The sequence below is a fragment of the Saccopteryx bilineata genome, chromosome 12 (assembly GCF_036850765.1).
Source record: "Saccopteryx bilineata isolate mSacBil1 chromosome 12, mSacBil1_pri_phased_curated, whole genome shotgun sequence".
NCBI lineage: Eukaryota > Metazoa > Chordata > Mammalia > Chiroptera > Emballonuridae > Saccopteryx > Saccopteryx bilineata.
The window spans coordinates 52,108,129-52,133,094 of NC_089501.1; the positions used below are offsets into that span (position 1 = coordinate 52,108,129).

Below are 24,966 nucleotides of genomic sequence, written 5' to 3' on the forward strand. Positions count from 1 at the left end.
AAACAGACCTATTAGTAGAGAAGAAATAGAAAAAAACATTAAAAACCTCCCCAAAAATAAAAGTCCAGGCCCTGACGGCTATACCAGTGAATTTTATCCAACATTCAAAGAAGACTTGGTTCCTATTCTACTGAAAGTCTTCCAAAAAATTGAAGAAGAAGCAATACTTCCAAACACATTTTATGAGGCCAACATAACCCTCATACCAAAACCAGGCAAAGATGGCACAAAAAAAGAAAACTACAGACCAATCTCTAATAAATACAGATTCTAAAATACTAAACAAAATACTAGCAAATTGAATACAACAACATATTAAAAAAATAATACATCATGATTAAGTGGGATTCATCCCAGAATCTCAAGGATGGTTCAACATACATAAAACGGTTAATGTAATACACCACATCAACAAAACAAAGAACAAAAACCACACGATCTTATCAATAGATGCAGAAAAGGCTTTCGATAAAATACAACACAATTTTATGTTTAAAACTCTCAAAAAAATGGGTATAGAAGGAAAATATCTCAACATGACAAAGGCCATATATGATAAACCATCAGCTAACATCATATTAAATGGCACAAAACTGAAGGCTTTCCCCCTTCAATCAGGAACAAGACAGGGTTGTCCACTCTCTCCACTCTTATTTAATGTGGTACTAGAGGTTCTAGCCAGAGCAATCAGACAAGACAAAGAAATAAAGGCATCCATATCGGAAGAGAAGAAGTAAAGGTATCACTTTTTGCAGATGATATGATCCTATACATCGAAAACCCCAAAGAATCCACAAAAAGACTACTAGAAACAATAAGCCAATACAGTAAGGTCGCAGGATACAAAATTAACATACAGAAGTCAATAGCCTTTCTATATGCCAACAATGAAACATTTGAGAAAGAACTCAAAAGAACAATCCCCTTCATGATTGCAACAACAACAACAACAACAAAAATACCTAGGAATAAACATAACAAAGAATGTAAAGGACTTATATAATGAAAACTATAAACCATTGTTAAGGGAAATCGAAAAAGATATAATGAGATGGAAGAATATTCCTTGTTCTTGGTTAGGAAGAATAAATATAATCAAGATGGCCAAATTACCCAAAGCAATATACAAATTTAATGCAATTCCCATCAAAATTCCAATGACATTTTTTAAAGAAATGGAGCAAAAAATCATCAGATTTATATGGAACTATAAAAAACCCTGAAAAGCCAAAGCAATCCCAAATGAAAAGAATGAAGCTGGGGGCATTACAATACCTGACTTCAAACTATATTATAGGGCCACGACAATCAAAACAGCATGGTATTGGTAGAAAAGTAGACACTCAGACCAATGGAACAGAATAGAAAACCCAGAAATAAAACCACATATATATAGTCAAATAATTTTTGATAAAGGGGCCAACAACACACAATGGAGAAAAGAAAGCCTCTTCAATAAGTAGTGCTGGGAAAACTGGAAAGCCACATGCAAAAGAATGAAACTGGACTACAGTTTGTCCCCCTGTACTAAAATTAACTCAAAATGGATCAAAGATCTAAACATAAGACCTGAAACAATTAAGTACATAGAAGAAGACATAGGTACTAAACTCATGGACCTGGGTTTTAAAGAGCATTTTATGAATTTGACTCCAAAGGCAAGAGAAGTGAAGGCAAAAATTAATGAATGGGACTACATCAGACTAAGAAGTTTTTGCTCAGCAAGAGAAACTTATAACAAAATAGACAGCCAACTAAATGGGACATAATATTTTCAAACAACAGCTCAGATAAGGGACTGATATCCAAAATATACAAAGAGTTCATAAAACTCAACAACAAACAAACAAACAATCCAATAAAAAAATGGGAAGAGGACATGAACAGACACTTCTCCCAGGAAGAAATACAAATGGCCAACAGATATATGAAAAGATGCTCATCTTCTTTAGTTATTAGAGAAATGCAAATCAAACCTGCAATGAGATACCACCTCATACCTGTTAGATTAGCTATTATTAACAAGACAGGTAATAGCAAATGTTGGAGAGGCTGTGGAGAAAAAGGAACCCTCATACACTGTTGGTGGGAATGTAAAGTAGTACAACCATTATGGAAGAAAGTATGGTGGTTCCTCAAAAAACTGCAAATAGAACTACCTTATGACCCAGCAATCCCTCTACTGGGTATATACCCCCAAAACTCAGAAACATTGACACGCAAAGACACATGCAGCCCCATGTTCATTGCAGCATTGTTCACAGTGGCCAGGACATGGAAATAACCAAAAAGCCTATCAATAGATGACTGGATAAAGAAGATGTGGCACATATACACTATGGAATACTACTCAGCCATAAGAAATGATGACATCGGATCATTTACAGCAAAATGGTGGGATCTTGATAACATTATACGAAGTGAAATAAGTAAATCAGAAAAAACCAGGAACTGCATTATTCCATATGTAGGTGAGACATAAAAGTGAAACTAAGAGACATTGATAAGAGTGTGGTGGTTACGGGGGGAGGGGGGAGAGGGAGAGGGATAGGGGGAAGGGGAGGGGCACAAAGAAAACTAGATAGAAGGTGATAGAGGACAATCTGACTTTGGGTGATGGGTATGCAACATAATTGAACAACAAGATAACTTGGACATGTTATCTTTGAATATGTGTATCCTGATTTATTGATGTTGCCCCATTAAAAAAATAAAATTATTTTACAAAAAATTTAAAAAGTGGGAAATGCAAAAGAAAGGAAACTACAACCACTGTATAGGATACACCCAGTTTTTAGACCCCAATTTTTTCAAAAAAGGGCGTGACTTACACATGGGGAAATACGGTATTAGCCAGAGTTTCTCTTTTCTAGCTCCTGCCTAATGAAAAAGGTATCATTCCCTGGTCAACTTTGAAAGGCAAGAAGAAATGTCTTAATAGAGTGATTGCTTTAATAAAACCAGTCAGTCGGTGGTTGTCCATGATTTCTCTGTGGTCTGCTATGCCGTTGAGACTCAAAAATTGACTACTTAATTCGGATTTTGTGAAACCAGGTGAGCCAATGGGTAAGGCTTCTCTTCTTAACCAAAGTTTGACAACGTGTCTGGTGTGTGGGCTGAAAGTGTGCATTGTCTGTAATGGACAACATGAGGGTCCTTTTCAAGGGTCACAATTTATCCAGGCAAGGAAAGAAGAACACAGAGGCCAATCTATGCGATTTGTGCCGGTTGCTTAATTAATTCCTGAGGAGCTTTGCCTCTGCCAGGGGTTCAGACATTCCCTTGGCTGGTGCGAGCTGTCCCCACCCCTGTCCCCGCCCCTGTCCCTGCCCCTGTCCCCGTGTCGACCCTGGGAGGAGGGCTCAGCGCAGGGCTGCGGCTCAGAGCTCTCAGACCACGAATGCCTTCAAGCTGAAGTTGCTGGATTGCTGAGCCGCTGGCTTATTTTTGTGGTTTATTCTTGTTCAAAAGTTGTTTCTCCAGGTAGAAAAGAGAAAAAAAAGGGTGTTTTGTTGCCAGCCCTATACAATCAGGAGATCTCCACACCCATCATCGATTGATCGATACCACTCGCTCTCAAATTTTGGCTGTATATTTTAATAATATTGGTTCCTGAGTCCTCCTCTCAATTAATTAAACAGTATCCTTGGCAGGAACGGGTCCAGCCTTAATATTTAAAAATCTCCCAGGTAATTGCAAGGTGCAGCCAAGGTTGAGAACACACTGGCTGATGTTTGGACCTGGAAGCTGCTGTCAGCGTCTGCCTGACAAATACGGTATCAGGAAGCCTGCTGTCCATGAGCCCGCCCGACTCTCCACCATCACTGCCAATACTGGAACTGGGCTACGGCTTTCCCTTCCCCAAAGTGGACGGTGCGGGTTGAAGGCACTGGGAAGGGTTTAAAGTGAAAAGTGTTCATTACCAGTTGTACATCAAGACCAAAGTGTGTTTCCTTATCTGAGGGGTTCTGACCAGGTCGAGAAACGAAGGCTTCAACTTCTCGCCAACTTCTTCATCTGCTCTGAGGCTCTAAGAGTAGAAACAATAAGAACCACTTTTTATATTCAGTGATGGTGTCCCCAGGTCATACAGGGAGTAATCATAGTCCCTTGCATGCTGATAATGTGCCAGGACTGAGCAGAGCCCTGCACACACAGGGCTGCCTGTTTCCTAGGCGAGGAAGCCGGACTCAGGGCGGTGGGGTAACCCACACACACATTTAAAGTGACCCTATATAGGGAAAGCATGCGGGGTGGTCGAGCCTCACAGGATGGGGTGAGAGAGACCGAGGAATCGGGAGCAAACCTCCAGCAGGTCCAGCACTGACCAGACTTATCGCCAGTAATTGAGCGGTGATCTCTGGCCTGACAATGGCCCTCGCCTGCTTTGTTCTCTGACTAATCTCTGCAGAAATCTAAAACCTAAGAACCAGTGCTATTGCCAGTCATTACTGGAAAAGAATGTGTATTCCAGCCCCCTCCCCACGCCCCCCAGGAAATCAGAGAGGAAGTGAAAAAAAAAGAGGCCTCTGAGCTCCCAAATCCTCAATCTGAGTGTCGGGTAAAATCTCAGATTCCCACAGTTTACCCATCTTAGCTCCTAGGTCAGAAATGATTTACTCTGAGTGCAACATGCTTTCCCAATAAGCCTGATTTTCTCTTTTCCAGCCCCTGCCAGATGAGAAGCTTTAAGTTAAAGGGGGGAGGTCTACTGAGGACAAACCTTGCACGGCCCAGAGAATGGACGCCTTGGTGGCCTTCTGTTCTGGAAGGGAAGGGGTGCTGAATAACTCTCGGGACGCTTTCTATCCCCGGTGTTTGAATTCTAAGACATGATTGTGTTGGGAAGTCTGTCTCCCTGATTGGACTCTTCCCTCTGACTTAGACCTCCGTCCATGGGGCCGCTGGCGGACAGACAGGTAAACCAGAAGTTAGTGGTCAGGCGCAGGGGCCTGGGCAGTCCTGAGGCTCCTCATTTACTTTTAAATGATTTTGGGGGGGTCTCCTTTCAGGTTTATGTTGTCCACCTATGTAAGACATTTGACCAGGGAACCATGAATCTTGTACAACCGAAGCACCCTGGGCACATGGCGCCACTTGGTGACAGAACCAGCCCCTCGGTGACAGGACCGGCCCCTCGGTGACAGGACCCACCCCTCGGTGACAGGACTGGCCCTTGGTGACAGGACCAGGTTTTCTGCATCTTCCTCCTCACGGCCCAGGACTTGACGTCGCAGCTGCTGGCTCACCTGAAGGGATGCAGGTACAGGCTTTTTGTTTTTCCTTGAGATGTACTTAATGACCCTCATGGCTTGAGCGTTTTTGTTCTGGGAGATTAGCCATCTTGGGGACTCAGGGATACACCTAGGGGACAGTGGAAGTATCAACAGTGTCATTAGTGGAGGGAAAATCGTACTGGCCCCCTTTCCCAGCGGCCATAACCAGCTGTCTGTGAGGCACACAGTAGGGCTACTACACAGGAAATAGTATCGTCCAGGGGCTGCCCGGCAAAGGACACCACCAACTCAGTGAAAGGGAGACCTACTCAATCGAGAGAATATTTGCAAATTGTACATCTGATCATAGGTTAATATCCAAAACATATAAAAAACTCCTAAACTCAATAACAGAAACACTAACAATCTGATTTAAAACTGGACAGAGAATTTGAATAGGTATCTTTCTGCCAAAGAAAATATCTCCATGGCCAACAGGTGTATGAGAAGGTGCTCAACATCACCGATCAGGTGAGGCTTGCACGAGTCCTTCCTCCTGTGACTTCCACACCCCCTCTGCCCCTGCACCTCCTTTTTTCTCCCCACTGGGGCCAGCTCATTCTTCAGTCCCGGTTTCTCCTCCTTAGCTTGGTTTCCAAAAATTCTGCCCCCTTGCCTTCCTCCCCTGGCCCTCTCATCCTCTCTAAATGATCTCATCCACCGTCAGAGCTACAATGACGTGAATTTTTCTTGAACTTCTGATCCTGAAGAGTAACTGCCCCTGGACATCTGCATGGTGACATCCTTGCAGCCCCGAAGTTCCTCCTGTCCGAGCTCACCTCCATCTCCCCCCCACACCCGCCCCTCCTCTGCGTGCCTGTCTCTCTGAGCACACGCCACCAGCACACAGACGCCCAGCTGGCGCTCGGGGTGTCATCCACTCGGTACCTGCCCACTCTAAGCCTCCACCTCAGTCCCCAGCTCTGCCATTGCCGCCTTATTGATACTGCTTCTAATTCTTCCTCCTCATACCCACACCTTCCGTCTCCATTCAGACACTTGATCTTTCCTGCAAGGACTATGGCAACAGACTCCCCTGATCCTCTTTCCTGCGTTCTTCCCCCCAAAACACCTGTTTCCTACACTGCACCGAGAGTGACCTTTTGAAAATGTCATCCCATCATGAAGTGAGTTAAGTCGTAGGTAAATCAAGTTTGATTCTATTGAGTGAAAGTGGCAAGAAGGGGTATTTCCGAGGTGGTCAGAAGTCGGATAATAGGTGGGTTTTTCTGTCACGCTAAAGCACTGGGTCTTTATTCTGTGGAGAACAAAATCATCGAGAGACTTTTAAGGAGGAGAGCGACAAGATGGGCGAGCTAGATTTTTAAATGTATGGGTAGAGGATGGTGACGCGGAAGGAAAGATTGCAGCATCCAGGCCAGAAACCAAGAACTCCTAATGGGAATGACGGCCCAGGGGTGTCTGCCGTACATGGACACGGGGACGGAGCTAAGGCTCGCTCTTAGAGTTTTACTGGATTTTGGAGGAGAAACAGACTTTCTGGGAAAGTCGAGATGTCTAATTCTTAGACAACTATGGAAAGACCAGGTGGGTCTGTCCAGGACTGAAACATCCTGGGTTTGTTGCATGGGAGAGAGTTTTGGTTGAAAATGCAGCTTCTCTCTCGCTTTCCTGCACAGCAGGAATTTCTGAAGTGTCTGCTATTTTCGATGTTTTCCTTGGGCAGGGTGACAAGTACATTTCTCTGGCCCTGGGAACTCGGATGGATTGTTACAGTCTGTGTGGGGTTCCATGTTGGCCTAATCCAGGACAAAGACTGCTGTGATTGATCAGGGATGTCTGCTTTGGGCACGGATATGGGAAGTGGGGACGTGAGAGCCATACTCTGCTTTCTGTATCCTGAAGTTTCCTCTGAGAAGGGACAGAGTAAGAACAGTCATATTGTATTCTCTTCAAAGGGTGCCAATGCCACTAGAAGCCAACTTAAACACCAGGTAAATAATATGAAAACTGTAAGATCCAAGATAGGAAACGTTCAAGCCCGAAGTAAAGGGCCCTTTGGTTTCCAACATGGTGGAAGCTATCGACCTCTGTCCCTGAAACGTGGACCCGGGCTTCCTGTGAAACAGAAGAGTGAAGAAAACTTTAGAATCCCGAAGGAGGGTGTGCATTAGGAGAGGCAGAAGTAAGATACTGCGGTATAGTTCCATTCTGTTCCGAATGGACTTACCAATAATAGAGCAGGAAGCAGAAGTTGGGCAGGGTAACCGTGAACTGCAGCCACCTCCAGCGAGGAAGCACGTACGCCACCCCGGTGAGCACCAGCAGCCCCACAGTAAAGGAGACTTGGTAAAGAATCCCCACGGTCCTCCGGTAGCTCAGCCCGACAAGCTCTGTAACTGCAGAGAGAACCCACGTGGTCAGCAAGTCCATACGACAGGGAGCAGGCTATCCATCTGAGGGGAACCCAGGATGCTAACCACCAAATGTCCGAATGCTAGGGTCTGCTCTACCGCACTCTGAGGCCTTTTTAGAATGAATGCTATTGTGTTAATTAATGTAAAATCTTATACTCGCATGTTAGACGGGGCAAATGGCCTGCCATCGTGAGCCAAAGGTTAGATTTATAGAATAATTTTAGCCCTGGCCAGTTGTCTCAGTGGTAGAGTGTCAGTCTGGTGTGTGAATGTCCTGGGTTTGATTCCTGGTCAGGGCATATAGGAGAAGTGGCCATCTGCTACTCCATCCCTCCCCCTTCACTTCTCTCTCTCTCCCCTGCAGCCATGGCTTGACTGGTTCGAGTGCATTGGCCCCAGGCACTGAGGATGTCTCTGTGGAACCTCTGCCTCAGGCACTAAAAATAGTTCAGTTGCAAATATGGCTCCAGATGGGCAGAACATTGGCCCCAGATGGGGGTTACTGGGTGGATCCCGATTGGGGTGCATGCAGGAGTCTGACTCTTTGTCTCCCCTCTTCTTATTTGGAAAAGAAGAAGAACAACAAAAGGAATCATTTGAAGGACAAATGCATTTTCATTTCATGTACATGCAATGTTTTGCTGCAGAGTGATAAGGCGGTGATACATTCAAGACCTATATAAATGGATCAGACATTGCATTTGGACTGTAGACAATTTTATGTAAATGAGTATCTCGAAGTTACTTGTTCTTTTACACAAGTTAAACATTTTTCCAGCAATCCTGTTAATGTGTGTAAATGACTTGAAAGCCTAGAGTGGGTGTCAAGCCGCCCGGAGTCAGCCAGCTAGCTAGCACTGGCTTGCAGAGCTGGTTTCTAAATTATCCGGAATTTTGCCAGCTGGTTGTGGAACCCATTGGCACCTTAGAATCTGCCACGGCGGGAGTATTTATAACTTAGAAATCTGAAAACATTATAAAGCAGGGTTGTGTTTTCCAAGAGCCAGTCTGCCAGCGCCCACTGCATATGGTAGGAAAATCGGCCTTACTCCATCCCATGACCGCATCACGGCAGCTACATGGAGTCTGTGGCATGTGAATTTACAGAGTAGTTATTTTTATATCACAAACACACGAGAGTTGAAATCTCAGATCCTCCATGAGACACAGAACTTTTGTTTAATATGTTGGGTGATGCTGTAAAAGACTTCAACAGTTTATAAACCAAACAGAAATGCGCCCTGAAAAATATCTATAAATTACTGTAAGTTATTGAAAAGCCTCTTAAAACAGAGTTGAACAAAATTATGCAAGTGCTCAAGAACTAGTAATGTCTGTCTTTCAGAGTGGCTGGCGTCACGGGTGGATCTGAGGGCAGCGGGGTGGAGAGAGGCCAGGTGATGGGCTCATCTGGGACATTCAGAAGGGCCAGAGAAGACAGAAATGGCAGGGGTGGAGACTAAGAGTTGCTAAAATAGAAAGTTATCCAGTGTGTTCTAGAAACCAAAATTTTGATCGAATAGCTGCGTCTTGAATTCCTTTGATGACCAAACATACGAAGGTGCCCGCCGTGACAGGCACCAGCTGGCATCAACCCCAGTTCTTTCCTGACCTCACAGCATTCTCCAAACTAACGTCACCAGGGCAGATGCTAAGCACACCTATTCTAGTTCTCTCGTGTGTCATGAGCTTTATGATTAAATATATTATCTCAATTTCAACGTGATCACCTCCTTGTGTGGGCATCTTGGAGTGTAGCTGAAAGGAATGTTGGGGTATGTCCCCAAGATCTAATTATGATGCTAATTTTTTATGTTGCTTTAAAGATGCTATGCTGTGAGTCCAAATATCCTCCTCTACTCCACGGAGCTGACGCCTGACTCTGGCTACCAATGAGCAGGGTGGAGAGGACATGCCTGGTCCTACAAAAGGCTGAGGAACCGAGCCTGACCGAGCACTGGCCTTCTTGGTTTCCTTGTATCTAATTTGGGACACACCTGTGGTTTCCCGTGGGTTTATGCAATGTACTAAAACCCCTTGTGACTCCGACCTCTCTCTCGTCATTGAATTTTCTCTGTGTATAGCCTTGTTGGGCAGATTTCTCTGTGTGTAATACCCCTGGGTCAGAAACCCCAAATTTCTTTAGAGCTATGTAAGAATCTGGACGGTGTGATGTTTACCGCGTTCCTGACTTCATTGTTTTCTGTACAAGAGGAATGCAGAATGAGCTGATTGAAAAGATGACACAAGGTCTTCAGGAACAGAATAAATATACCTCTTACCATGGTCTTGAAGCCAAGTTCACGGTTCTGCCCAGCGACCCCCCGCCTCGCTCTATTTTGGCAGCGTGACCCTCTGTTCCCCCAGCTGCAATCACAAGCATTCTTACTCAGGATGTAGCCTATTAACCAGCCTGCCTTGCTGACCAGCCCTTGGATCAAGCGAAAAACTAACATCCATGTATAGGTAGGGGAAATGGCCATGAGAACTCCAGATGTTGCATTGATGAGGATTGTAACCAAGAGGCAGAGCCTACGGCCAAACCTGCAGGGAGAAAAACAGAGGGAAGAGCATTAGGTCCAATGCGTGAAGGCTGCAGAAACTCCATGGAAGTTATGGAAATCTAACTTCTGAGGGACAGAATTTGGAAGGCACACATTAATAGCCACCAGGAGAGTCCGACTTCAGGTCAGCCTGTTCAAGACTTTTCCTCAGTGCACTCTGCATACATTTTAAGCACAGGAGCCCCATTCACTGCAAGACGTCACCCTCTCAGTCCCACACTGAAGGGTATGGAGGGAGAGGAGGGCTCTTCCAGGCCACACGGAGCTGAGTGCCCTGGGGGCCTGCTGAGGCCTTCCATCACCTGTGAGCTGGGGCCCATCAACCAGCTGCCCACCTGGGAGTTTCTGCTTTGAGAAAGCAAAATTTATTGCTCAGTGTACTCCCCACACATCTTTAAACTTTTATTTTTCCTTTTTGCACTTTGTGGTCCGTGCACGTCTCCACGGAAACGTGTCTTGCGTGCGTGAGTCACTGCATGTATTGCCATCCTTAGGCCCCTGTGAATGAGCGCCCCAGAAGGAGAGCTCCCACACCTCAGTGCAGGGCCCTGGGAGCTCAGGTGTCTGTACACAGAGCAGAGGGACACTCGGAAACCTGGGGTGATCCTGGCCTCACCACATACTATGATGTGTGAGTTAGTCAACCTTTCTCGGAAAAGACCTGACCCGGCTGACAGGAGGAGTCGGTGAGGTGTTACCTGGAAAAGCTTGGCACAAAGCCCTCCCCACCTTCCCTCTGTTTACAAAGCTGGCTCTTAGAAAGCTGACTGGGGGCTCAGGACTCTTATGTTCACATGTGCATTAGGATCTCCTGCTTTTGTTCTAAAAGCCACCGTAGGCCCTGGTGAGTTGGCCCAGTGGTAGAGCATTGACCTGGTGTGTGGAAGTCTTGGGTTCAATTCCTGGTCAGTGCACACAGAAGGGACCATCTGCTTCTCGTTCCCTCCCTCTTTTCCCTCCCCCCTCCTCTCTCCCTCCTGTAGCCATGGCTCAGTTGGTTCAAGCACACCAGCCTCCAGCCTCTGCCTGAGTTGTTAAAAATAGCTCGTTTGTGAACATGGCCTCAGATGGGCAGAGCACTGTCCCCAGATGGGGATTCCAGTTGGGATGCATGTGGAAGTCTGTCTCTCTGTCTCCCCTCCTCTCATTTAAAATAAATAAATAAATAAATAAATAAATAAATAAATAAATAACAGCAACTCTAATTAGCTATTAGTGGATATTCTGAAAGTTTTTCTTAGAAAGCAGTGTTTTATTTAATCTTTGTTTATTTACTTCTAACAGAGTTGTCATTAGTGCTCTGTGCCGTGAACATGCACTTGGCATAGTGGCTGGACAGTTTATAATGGCCACTCTCCTTCTGGACAGCTATGTCCTAATGGCCATTTCAGTACCACCTGAACACTGGAAAATAACCAACATCATTAATAATTGGGAATATTAATGCTTTGAATCTAGAATTTAAAGATCAAGTCTGATTAGTAATGAATGAAAACTACTCAACTTCCGAAAACCCTGTTTTGTCTGTCTCTTTTCTTTTTTTTTTTCTTTTTCTTTTTTTAGTGAGCAAGAGAGTGAGACAGAGAAGGAGAGACAGGAAAGGAGAGAGATGAGAAGCATCAACTTGGAGTTGTTCATTTATTGCTTTTCATACGCGCCTTGACCTGGGGCTCCAGCTGAGGCAGTGACTGCTCCCTCCTCTCCCCCCATTTCCTTCCTCCTCCTTCCTCTTCCTCCTCCTCCTCCTCCTCCTCCTCCTCCTCCTCCTCCTCCTCCTCCTCCTCCTCCCCTTCCTTCCTTCCTTCCTTCCTTCCTTCCTTCCTTCCTTCCTTCCTTCCTTCCTTCCTTCCTTTTTCCCTCCTCCCTCCCTCCCTCCTTCCCTTCTTTCCTTCCTTCCTGCTTTACATTTGCAAAGCTGACCTTAAGGAAGCTGACTTGGTGTAAGACTCAGTATTCTTATTTACAACTTTTTCATAATTTTCTCCTATTTTTCTTTTAAAAGAAACTGTTATCATCAGTCAGGTCATATTAAAAAATTTTTTTTTTCATAGAAAACAGTCCATTTTATTTAACAGTGATTTAATTTGTAGCATAGATTTCCATGAGATTCTTGTATAATATCTGAAGGTTGTTCAGACACAGGCATTAAGTATACTCAATATAAAGTGCCTGTTTTTGACCCTCTAGTGGTTACTGCACGCTCTTTTGTGCACACACACAGAGAACAGAAGGAGAGGCACAACCAACCACACTTCAGACAATTGAAGAAAAAGCTCCCAAACCAGAGATAATGTAGACAGCTTTTTAGGGAAGAATAGTGAGTAATCAGCTTTACCTAGGGGGTATAGACAGTATGAACAAAATGATGACGTCATTGAGAGGGTGGATAATTGACTGGGGGTTATAAATCAAGAATGCACTGTCAGTAGAAAATTATAACTGGTCTCCTGCTCTTTGAGTGGGTTGCGAATAATTAACTCATTTATTTAACCAGCCGTGTCCTTCTGTCCAGGAGAGTTAGTACCTGTGCCTCCCAGGGAGGGGGTGAAAGGAGGGGGCCACCGCAGACTCTGGACCCCTCCTCCCTCAGTGTGTCCCTCCTGACTTAGGGGTCATCTCCAAACAACCACCCTCAGTTCATAGGCAATAAAACAAAAGGGAATGACCCTCCTTCTCACCTCACACGTCTCCCACACAGAGTCCCAGCAAGAACTTGTGAAGGGAGGCTGAGAAGACAGAGAAGCAGTGTGGTGGGTGGAGCTGCCTGTGGCCCAACCTCTGGGCTGTCGCCCTCCGTCCCACCACCACAGTGGGTGGGCTGTGAAAATGCAGATGCCCCTGGGGGTGTGATAGGTTAAGCCAGGGGTCCCCAAACTACGGCCCCCTGAGGCCATTTATCTGGCCCCCCCGCACATCCAGAAGGGGCACCTCTTTCATTGGTGGTCAGTACTGTATGTGGCTGCGCCACAAAGCCAGCCTAGCTCACGTACAGTACTACTTCCGGTGACGCAGGACGCATGCGTCACGGCTCCGGAAGCATGTCATATCACTTGTTACAGCTAGCAGTGACAAAGATGGAACCGGACATTGACCATCTCATTAGCCAAAAGCAGGCCCATAGTTCCCATTGAACTATGGTCAGTTTGTTGATTTAAATTTACTTGTTCTTTATTTTAAATATTGTATTTGTTTCCGTTTTGTTTTTTTATTTTTATTTTTTTTAAGCATGTCTATAATTGTATTTTTTTTTCTCTGTATTTTTCTGAAGCCGGAAATGGGGAGAGACAGTCAGACAGACTCCCGCATGCGCCCGACCGGGATCCACCCGGCACGCCCACCAGGGGGCGATGCTCTGCCCCTCCGGGACGTTGCTCTGTTGCGACCAGAGCCACTCTAGCGCCTGGGGCAGAGGCCGAGGAGCCATCCCCAGCGCCCGGGCCATCTTTGCTCCAGTGGAGGCTCGGCTGTGGGAGGGGAAGAGAGAGACAGAGAGGAAGGAGAGGGAGAGGGGTGGAGAAGCAGATGGGCACTTCTCCTGTGTGCCCTGGCCGGGAATCGAACCCGGGACTTCTGCACGCCAGGCCGACGCTCTATCACTGAGCCAACCGGCCAGGGCCTTGTTTTTTTACTTTAAAATAAGATATGTGCAGTGTGCATAGGAATTTGTTCATGTTTTTTTTTTTTATAGTCCAGCCCTCCAACGGTATGAGGGACAGTAAACTGGCCCCCTGTGTAAAAAGTTTGGGGACCCCTGGATTAAGCCATCCTTAAAAGTCTGTAACACTGTTGAGAGATTATTTTTGAGAGAGAGACAGAGACAGAAAGGGGGAGAGATGAAAGGCATCAACTTGTAGTTGCAACACCTCAGTTGTTCACTGATTGCTTTCTCATCTGTGGCTTGACCAAGAGGCTCCAGCTGAGCCAGTGATCCCTTGCTCAAGCCAGAGACCTTGGGTTGAAGCCAGTGACCTTGGGGTCATCTCAATGATCCCATGCTCAAGCCAGATGTGCCTGTGCTTAATGCTTAAGCTGGTTACCTTGGGGTTTCGAACCTGGGACCTCAGCATCCCAGGTCAATGCTCTATCCACTGCGCAATCACTGGTCAGACTGTTGCAAGTTATAATCCAGCCTAACAATATAATTAGAGGAAATGTTCTATTTACATTTAATATTATACTTGCAGGTTTGGGTTTAAATATATCCTAGATATAGTTGGAGCAACAAGCATAAAGTATATTTACTTCACCATTTATTTCAGAATTAAATATCTATCTCTGTATTTGATATAAAACTATACGATAAAATTGTATATTTACATAACACTATTGTATATTTATATAAAATTGTATATTTATATAAAACTGTATAATTCCATAATTTAGATATATTTATATATCTTTATATCTCTAGATGACTGATGATCAGAGAATTACATTGTCCAAAATGTTGAGCATAGTGCCTGGCGCATGAAAAACACTATAAATAGTCAGTATTATAAGTAATTAGCCCAGATGGCCAAGTTATCTAAAGCAGTGGTCTCCAACCCCTGGGCCATGGACCAGTACCGGTCCATGGGCCATTTGGTACCGGTCCGCAGAGAAAGAATAAATAACTTACATTATTTCCATTTTATTTATATTTAAGTCTGAATGATTTTTTATTTTAAAAAAATGACTAGATTCCCTCTGTTACATCCGTCTAAGACTCACTCTTGACGCTTGTCTCAGTCACGTGATACATTCATCCGTCCCACCCTAAAGGCTGGTCCATGAAAATATTTTCTGACATTAAACTGGTCTGTGGCCCAAAAAAGGTTGGGGACCACTGATCTAAAGTGCTTAGTAAGTATAAAGCTATTCCTGTTTCTTTTCCTATGAGGACTCCTAAAAATATCTAATCGGTCACCAACAGCGTAGAGATGCATGTTCAAAGGAACTTTCAGCGGAGTGAATCTGGGATTCTCTAATGATGAACGAACAAAAGATATGGAGGTGGCCGGGGGAGTCACTGACAACAGCAATGCAGACACAGGCCACCTGTGTAGGGACCGTCAGCTGAGAGGATGTCCCACACAAAGTGGCTTTCCTCATCTCTCTCCAGAGACTCAGACATTATGGAAGTGGATAGTCATTGCTCTCAGTGTAGACAGATCTGCTTCCCTCTCACCGAGTTTCACCCTAGGTTTCATACCTATAATTACACCTGGCCCCAGGGCCTTGATTCAGGGGTCCCTGTGATCCCAAGGGAATTCTGCATGGACTTGGGGCATAGAGAGGCAAGCAGAGGACGGATAGAGCAGAGCTCAGAGGCCCAAAGGCTCATGACCAGGCGGGTGGCAGTGAGGACAAAGACTGAATTGGGCACTGTGCAGGAGATCAAGTCCTCTATTGCTCTCCCTTCTCGCCCTCAGCCTCTGGATGGCCGCAAGGGAAACCACGGCCTAAAATCCCCCTGTGAATTGCAAAATAAAGAGAATGGGAAAATAAAGACATTGAACACGCGCATCTTCTCAGCAGAATACCTCTGAAATAGTCACGGCAACCGACACTCGGCCGGCAGCTACAGTCGGTGTAACCTGGAGCGTGGTATCTAAGCAGGGACAGGTAAACCAGTGCTTTCAAACTGGTGGCACCCACCTGTCTGCTATATAGCCGATACCCACAGAACCGATAAAAAATCCTGTGTTCACAGCCGATTGAAACAGGTCCAGCATCCAGGAGTTGGCACACACTAGGTTAAACTGGTGAAGGGCGTGTCCGGAGGAAAGAAAACAAATCCCATTAGACCCCTCACCTGGGGATCTTATCACCTACCCCTTGCAGGGACTGAGGGGGCCGAGAGGCCGTTAACCCACTGGTTTCCTGCCATCATATTAATTTTCTCTACGCAACCAAAGATTTGTCCCGCAATCTACTTAGCATTGCACCTGGCAGTACGTCAGTAGGCTAAAGGCTATGCTTGGCTGACTTAGCTGAAGGGGGACAAGTACTTCACTTTTGCACAAAACCATTTCTTTTCCTTTCTAATTTAAATCTGCAGAAGCAAACAGGTGTGTGAACAGGGAACAAAAGCTGCCTGCTGGAAGCTGGAAGGCCAGGCATCTCTTTGCTGTCTCTTTAAAGGCTGGGGCATCAGGAGCATCCTGCTAAAGCTGTTACATTTGCTCTCATTTGGAACAAGAGGCGGAGGCGGAGTTAGAAGAGGAACAGATGCTGGCCTGGAAGTCAGGGGATCCCATTTCCAGGGCTGATTGTGAATTCTCTCTCTCTCTCTGTGTTCCTGGGCAAACTTCTTCTCTGCTCTGGGCCTTGGTGTCTTCTCGGTGTGAAGGGGACACTTCAGCTGCGCTGCACAACCTCTTCAAGTTGGATGGTGTTAAATCTGGGATCATCCACATTTCACGCGGCTATGAGATACCACCTTCGATCCTTGAGAAAGGCTCCTCGACCTATCTACCTGTTCATCTAGATTCTAGATTCTAGAATATCTTCACATCCTCCAGCAGTATTTTTACATCAAGCAAGGCAACTGGCTTCCTGTCCTTTCAGAATAATTGCATCTCCCTCTACCCCCATTTTGCTTTGCCTCGAGTAAAAGCAAGTCTATTTTTTTTTCTCTGTATTTACTGAAGTGAGGCTTTGCAATTGGACGCTAAGGCTGACTGTAGTTTTAATAACATAACAGTACCATAGCCTCGGCACCAGCCCCAAATGGTTTCATGTGGACACTTGGAGCAAATTAACTAGAAAAAGAAATAGCCATTGAGAGACAAGGACATCGTATCATAGTCAGGCACCATTTAGGTGAGTTTTCAGATGTCGAGCTGCATGACAGGTGATTGGAAGGGGAGGTAGGGCTTCCAGAAAAAGAGGAGGCTTGAAAATTGTCTCTTTCCTGGCATTATTTTCAGGAACTCTTGTATGTTTTCACTTGTTTCTTACTGCTTAGAGTTGTGTAATGAGAATCATGGTGGTCTGAATATGATCGGGTTTTAACTGATTTCCTCAAACCCCAGACAAATGTGAAGCTGTGTGTTTTTGTCAGAAATAAGGACTTGATAAGACAGCTCGAGTCCAAAGAGCATGTCTGGGCCTTTCTGGCTTCTTCCTTAAGAAAAGTGGCACTTACCTCGGTCACGATGGAGGAGCCGGGCGTGTCGTACACCCAGCCGTGCCGACAGGGGCCCTGCGGCAGGTGGCTCCTGTTGGTGGCCAGGCCGGCCAGCGGGTCCACGCAGCCCAGGGCGCTCTGGTTCCAGTCCACCTCATAGCTGCGGCAGTGGCGGGGGAAGGCGTCGCCCGACGGCCCGGGGCCGGGCACCGTGAAGTTCAGCTCCTCGGCTGAGCTCCAGCCACAGCGCCGGCTCAGCTCGGCCACGCCGGGGCTCCGGCAGCGGTGGTCGGGGGTGAAGCCCAGGAAGACGATGCCCACGTAGATGGGGGCGAAGGCGGCGGAGAGCAGAGCGAGGAGGAAAAACGTTTGCTTCTGGAAGAAGTTGAACTCCCCTACGTGCTCTAGGATGTCATCCACACTCGGCATTCTGGCTGCAGGCAGAAGTCCTGATGCGTTTCCCTCCACGGCCGCACTGTCCCCGAGAGAGGCTGCGGCCAGCTCAGCACAATTCTTGACCAAAAGTCAAAGTGTGAGTGTGAGTTTGCTTTAGAAAGGGGGCAGCTTTTGGTCCAGACCTTCCTGAGATGAGGCCGGCCCCCAGCTGTGCCCTTCTCCAGAGGGAGCTTGTCCTGCTGCTCTCCTGATGTGCCTGAGCAAGTAACAGGGCCAGATGTTGTGTTGAGTAATGTTGCTCCTGACGAGCTTGCATAGCCTCCTACCAGCAGCACAAACAATCCTTCCTCTGTGTCACAGCAGGAGAAACCTGAACACTTGCATATCATGGACCTGTTAATCTTTCCCTAGTGTACCAAGTGTCCAGGAAATTAATATATGTGTAGCTCACCCACACAGTCCTCCTTTTCTCCGAGGCGCTGCAGGGAACGCACAAGCACTTTGCTATGCCTGCCAGTGGCTTATACTCAGAGACTGGACCAGAGCCCTCGTCGGTGTTCGAGGAGCTGTGCAGACCCTTCCACCAGTCTGCGCTGCAGACAATGGCATGTGCCCCGGACGTGTGGCGTGGCTGTTTGTTTGGGGTTTTCTCTGCATGTTATAATTCTACTTTTTAAAAAAATGCAAGTTCTTGCCTTTCAACCCTGAAGTGTCCTTCCCTTGACCCATTTGTAAGGAAAAATGTTCGCCACACTTGTAGGTGAAAGGTGAGTCAGGAGTGTTCTTGTCCTGCTGTCTTGTGGTCCTAGACATTTCTGCCTGTGGTCAGGGTGCCCCGTCAGCATGGTGTTAGGTGCACCCAGATGCCAGGGAAACAGGCGACCCATCTTCCTGGGGGGGGGCAAAAGCATCCTGGCTGCGAGGGGGAGCTGCCTGTTTGTACCTCTGCATGTGAGAACACCAGACATAGAATCCACTTTTCTTTCTTCCTTTTCTTCTGCTGACCAGTCAGTGGACAGCAGCACACTCAGAGCACGGACCCAGAGGCCCTCCTTCCCATCGGCACTGCTGCTGGTTCCTGTTTTCTTAAAGAAGCGGGGAGCTGGGGGCTCAGGGAAACCCTGCAGGTCTGCGGCACCCTTGCCTGGCTCACACAGGTACCGTGCTCAGGGCTGCCAGGACAGGACGGGGAAACTTCTGCCCCTGCACAGGCCAGTTTACCTCACCTCAGTGAGTGGGTTCAGGAGACAGAGCCGCCCTTTGGGGGAAGCATTTCTGGAACTGAAGTTGTAGTTACAAAGGTCATCCAGGCAATGATACCCCTGACTATTCAGTGCGGAAAGGCAAATGCACGAGAACGAGGTTAAATTCCTGGTTGTGCGGTAAGTCCTCCCTCCATATCCTCAGTAGGTTCTGCCACTTGAAGTGAAATGTCGGGCAACAAAACCGACTTCACCTGAGGGTGATTGATAGGAACAAGAGTGACATTCCCACAGCATCTCATCAACATTATAAAAAAACCATGTTGAACAAAACAGTGCTATTCAAGGGACCACTGTACAGTGACCAGCTAAGGCCAAGGGTAGGCAGCAGGGGACAGGGGTTTCTGATTCGAAAGTAACAAACCATTGCAGGCTTGAATGCTCCCTTCTCTCAGAAAGCCGTGGCTCATTGTCGTAGCCATTGTGGGTAACAGGAAGGCTTCTCAGAGAGACGTGACTGTAACGATGGCCACGCAGGGCACACAAGGGCATGGCTGTGAATTTGAAGACACTTTCCAATTCTTTGGTCAGGAGCTCTCTAGAGGCAGGGGTATTTTTCAAGTAAAGATGCAAAGTTGTTAATAAAATAAAGGGAAGATAAATAATCGTAACCGGCAAAAAAGATAAGGCAATGTCAATCACGACATTTATACTTTTAACTTCTGCTTCTTGTTTGTAGTAGATGTACTTTTCCTTATTATCCCCACTGAGTACAACTAAATGCCCCAGACACTGTATATAAAATAATCATAAGATGACTGAACAGTAGAGAGAAGACACACTGACTAGAGACCCCAAATAATGACAGAGTGGGGGGTGGTTTTCTCCCTGCCTTACAGAACTGAGGCTGGGTGATGGGGAGGGACAAGCCAGAAATACAAGCGGGGACAGACATCAAAATCCCCCACAAAAGCCTGCTCTTTCTTGATTTCTTAGGAATAAGAGCTCTTTAGTGACTCCCAGGGACATCTCACTTTTCTAAGTTTTTTGGTTAGCCTCTTGTAAGTTGCAAATTATCCTTGTCTTACATCAATCTTAAGAGAATGCCGGAACTCCATGAGACATAACACGGCTTTGAAAGTTGCTGTCTGCAATTCTGCCGTGTAATTCAGTCGTCTGACCCAACATGCTGAGTGCCATGGACGGGTCTCTCTAGTTGGGAATGATCGGCAGGGACCAGGCGTCACCCTAGTCCAACCTTGGCCAAGTGCATGGCTCCCTCGACAGGATCCTCACCACACAGCCACTCCACCATGGAGGCTGCCAGCCTTACAGCTTGATGTTTTTAATTCATGGGAAAACCCAACCTCTAAACCTTCAGCGCCCGTCCCGGTGCAGACTGCTTCCTCCCTGCATGATGGAGACTTGGCAGTGCTGCCGGCTGACTTGGGGAGACTGAGGTGGTCTCTGGTTTCTTCTAAGAGTTCAACGTGCCCATCCCCGGCTTTGGCCTTAGCGCCACGGCCTCCACCTCCAGCCTGTTCTCGGATCCCTGCTGGCCCAAACCAGAGGAGGACGTGAAGGGCGCCACTGCCCATGACAGACAGCATGGCGGGAAGGGGGGGGAGCTCACAGCTGCTGAGCTGTGCTCAGCCCCAGGTGGCTTTGAGGAGCTGCGTCCCTGTGGGGTGGCTGCAGGTGCTCTCATGTCACAGATGAGGACACCGAGGAGTAGAGCCAGTTGGGGGCTTCCTCAGTGCCAGATGGCCAGGTAAGAATGAGTGAGAACCTGAGGGGAGGGTGCCCCCACACTTCCCCTGCCTCTGTCCTTTGCCAGAGGTGCCATGGGGGGGCCGCTTAAAAGTGGCCAAGGTCATAAAACCTGACTCCACTCCCAGGGGCCCAGAGCTGGTCCTGGCTGCCTCTCACTGGGAAGCTTTACACACCTGCACCCTGGGTTTGACTCTGTTTCTAGACACCAGGTTGGCACGCCCCGAGCAAGGGGGCACCAGGTGAGAGGCAAGTAGAGTGTCGCTTGCCAAAGAGAAATGATGTTGGAATCTATTGGGGATTACTTATGAAAACGATCAGCTAAGGGGGCGGGGAGACTGCAGATCACTTACAGCGCTGGGTCTGCCTAGTCATTCTGTGCTTTTCCATCCACGAACTCACACAGGAGCAATGCCCTCCATGGGGCTGCCATGAGCCCCTCCTCCTCAGATGACCCGCAGAAGCAGTGCGCCCCTGGGGGGAGATGCCGCAGAGACTGGGGGGGGGGCTCACGTGGAGCTGCCATACAGTATGAATCCGTCTCTCAGGCACGGATCGCTGCACTGTGGGGGGTGGGTGCTTGTGTGTTCAGGAGTGTGACCAGAGGCTGATCCGATCCAGGGCTCCGTGGTCATTTAATCCACCTAATCGGATGAGTCACTGTAGTTCACGTCGGAAGTACTTCTCAATCTTTTATCGGGCTCCTTTGTGCTGTAAGTCAATACTGTCCCCAGAATGCTCTCTTCTGGTAGCACGGAGGAAGCAGGCCGGTGGTGCCCAGACTAACTTTCTCAGGTCCCCCAGCAGAGGACAGGGAACGGTTCAGGTGGGCAGTCACGAAGCCTGCCCGATGACAAGCCAGGCATCCATTCGGCTGGACGGAAGCAGGTGACCCATTAGCAAAGCGGAGGGGGTTTTGCCACCATGTGCTATGCAGGATGATGTTAGCACTAGGTACCTGGGTTCGTGAAAAGGCACCATGCAGCCTCGGATGCTGGTGCTCAGATAAGTTCCAGGCCATCAGAAACGTGGATGACGGCACGCAGACTGTCTCAGAGCAAGGCGTCTTATGGGGTCCCTAGGCGGCTCACGGGGATCATGGCCACTGGCCAGGCAGGACCGGGGGAGAGTCCACACAGCCAGACTGTAGTCCAGCCCTGCCCGAGAGCATCCATGTCACCTGGGCAAGCGCCTTACTTCTTTTGTAAATGGCAACGCTACTCAAATTAGAGCTGATGTGGAACACCATGCAGAACGCTGAGCACGTGACTCACGATAGTCAGTTGTCACTCAGAAGACAGCCTTCAGTCCCTCCCTCCCTTTCTGCCTTTTCCCTCTTCCCACCCTGTCTGCTTCAGTTCTCCGCTGACACCCCGGGTGTTTGGGTGCCGGGCCCTGTGGCCGCGCATCGCGGGAGGTGATGGGCCTCCACCCAGAGCTGTGGACTCATAGCACCTCCTGGTCGGAGGGGACCTCAGAGGACGTTAGATCACTGTCTGAATGCCTCAATTGCTCAACAACGTCGGTGCCACGTGGTCACACACAAGCACGTCCCGTCAGGTGAGCCCGCTTCCTTCTGGACCTGACTGGTCGCTGGGAAGAGCTTCCTCATGCCGCATCGGGATTCGTCTTCCAGAACCTTGCACACACTTGGACGTTATTCTCTCTCTTAGGGTCAGATAGGTTAAGTTAAAATTTTTCTGGACAGAACTTGAGGTATTTGAAGATAGGCTTGCTTTGACCTTGAACTCTTCTCCTTGCAAGCAAACGTCCCAGCTCTGCACAGAGCAGCCGCTCCACGCCCCGACCAGCTGGGGGAGGATGCCGGGCTCTGGTTCCCCTCCCCTCCCTGGGAGCGGTCCAGGTCCCACACACCGCGCGGGGCGGGCAGCACATGCGTGCAGTGGAGCTGGGTGGTGGCCTTCTCAGGCAGGGATGGGACCGGCGCCAGCAGAGGAGGCCACGTCTCGTCAGCCCATGGCAGTGCCCAGCGGGCTGAGGGAGGCTGAGGAAGTGCTGACTGCAACTCCCTTTGGGCTTCCTCCATCCACAACATATCTCATTTTTCCTCACCTTTCTCACCCAGCCCCCCAACCCCTCCCCTCTGTCACCCATTAGTCTGCGTTTTGTATCTATGTGTCTGTTTCTATTTTCTTTGTGTTTGTTTTGTTCTTTAGATTCCTCACACTGCATCTGGCGTTAGAACTTACTATTGGAACTCAGAGCAGGTTGGACATAAGAAAAGGCAAGGTTAGTGAATTCATACAGGCATACTAAGTTTTACTGCACTTTATTGTGCATCACAGATAAGGAGTTTTTCAAAAGTAATTGATGCAGCAAATCTCATCAGTCTTATTTTAAGAAATTGCAGCCCTACCCCAACCATCAACAACCACCACCCTGATCAGTCAGGAGCCTTCAACATCAAGGGAGGGTCTCCAGCAGCAAAAAGATTATGACTCACTGAAGGCTCAGATGGTGGTGAGCATTTTTTAGCAATAAAGTGTTTTTTAAATTAAGATATGCACATTTGTGACACATATACTATTGCATACTGAATAGATTACAGTACAGTATAAAACATAACTTTTATGTGCACCAGGAAACCGAAAATTTCATGTGGATACTCTCTCTATTGCAATACATGCTTTATTACAGCAGTCTGGAACCAAACCCAGAACATCTATGAGGTATGCCCGTAATTGGAGTTTTAGATATAAATGAAAGAGAATATGGCAGAAGGAATATTTGAAGAGACAGTGGTAAGAATTGTCCAAAACTGGAAAAGGCTTCAATACATGCTTCAAAAAGCTCTCAACTCCCCCCCCCCCAAATATAAGAAAAACACAAATGGGTACAGTATAATTTCAAATGCTTAGAAAAGACAAAGAAATCTTAAAAATAGTAGAATTAAAGCAAGATACCTTACTTTTAAAGACATGAGAGTATAAAAGGTGACTATTCAACAGAAATGGTCAAATCAGAAGTCAGTGAAATAAAATCCTTCAAGTGAGAAAAACACAAAACAGCTAACATAGAATTGTATGCTCATAGGAAGTATCCTTAAGAATAAAGGCCCTGGCCGGTTGGCTCAGCGGTAGAGCGTTGGCCTGGCGTGCGGGGGACCCAGGTTCGATTCCCGGCCAGGGCACATAGGAGAAGTGCCCATTTGTTTCTCCACCCCCACCCCCTCCTTCCTCTCTGTCTCTCTCTTCCCCTCCCGCAGCCAAGGCTCCATTGGAGCAAAGATGGCCCGGGCGCTGGGGATGGCTCTGTGGCCTCTGCCCCAGGCACTAGAGTGGCTCTGGTCATGGCAGAGCGATGCCCCGGAGGGGCAGAGCATTGCCTCTGGTGGGCAGAGCGTGGCCCCTGGTGGGCGTGCCCAGTGGATCCCGGTCGGACGCATGCGGGAGTCTGTCTGACTGTCTCTCCCCGTTTCCAGCTTCAGAAAAATACAAAAAAAAAAAAAAGAATAAAGGCAAAATAAAGATTTAAAGATTTCCTGTGTCCACAGAGATGTTTCAGCATGAGGCAAGAAGAATTGTTGATGAAAAAGAAGTTACCATATTTTTTGCTCCATAAGACACACTGTTTTCCCCCCCAAAGTGGAAGGGAAGATGCCCATGCATCTTATGGAGCAAAAAGTACAGTATTTTATTAAATATTTTAACACACCATTTGGTTCAGAATATTTTTTCTTATTTTCCTCCTTAAAACCATAGGTGGGTCTTATGGTCAGCTGTGTCTTATGGAGAAAAATACGGCACTGATTCAAAGGAGGACACACCTGGTGCTTCAGGTCCATGAAATGGAGTGGACTCAGCATGCACACATGCACCAGACGTGCCCAAAAGATGCCTGAAAGCTATGAGCAGACGGTCCGTGAATTTCATCGTTTTGTCATTAAATATCGGAAGACACATCAGTTTGAGTTGGGACAGATTGCAAATATGGACAAAGTACCCCTTCAATCTGATGTCTCAAGTAACAGAACTATTGATAAGAAGAGGGTGAGAACTGCAACTGTGAAGACAAGTGAACATGAAAAGAGCCGTTACACAGTTGTTCTAGTTTGAGTGTGGACAGAAACAAGCTGCCTCCTATGCTGATTTTTCAAGTGCAAAACAATGCCAAAAGCAGACATTCCTTGAGAAGTGATTGCCTACGTTCTTGACAAGAGTTGGATGGATCAGGATGGGATGAAGATCTGGTCTGAGAAAGTTTGGAGGAGACCTGGTGGGCTCTTATGCAAACCTGCCCTCTTGGTGC

The 24,966-nt window shown here is 47.2% G+C and overlaps 1 protein-coding gene across 4 annotated transcripts in view; it reads right to left on the minus strand.

Annotated features, from left to right (window-relative positions):
* Window positions 1–18,116, minus strand: part of SLC22A2 (solute carrier family 22 member 2) — a 36,181-nt gene extending 18,065 nt beyond the window's left edge. For 3 of the 4 annotated variants that reach the window (XM_066248236.1, XM_066248235.1, XM_066248234.1), the window contains exons 1-6: window positions 17,348–18,114; window positions 15,856–15,959; window positions 10,044–10,198; window positions 7,468–7,636; window positions 5,250–5,364; window positions 3,924–4,030 (exon numbers count right to left, since the gene is read on the minus strand). In XM_066248236.1, coding sequence (XP_066104333.1) covers window positions 3,924–4,030; window positions 5,250–5,364; window positions 7,468–7,636; window positions 10,044–10,198; window positions 15,856–15,959; window positions 17,348–17,758 — 1,061 coding nt within the window. In that variant the 5' untranslated portion in view covers window positions 17,759–18,114. Of the gene's footprint in view, window positions 1–3,923; window positions 4,031–5,249; window positions 5,365–7,467; window positions 7,637–10,043; window positions 10,199–15,855; window positions 15,960–17,347 lie in introns of all 4 variants that reach the window. The other variant, XM_066248233.1, reaches the window with a different exon arrangement.
* Between the last annotated feature and the right edge of the window lie 6,850 nt (window positions 18,117–24,966).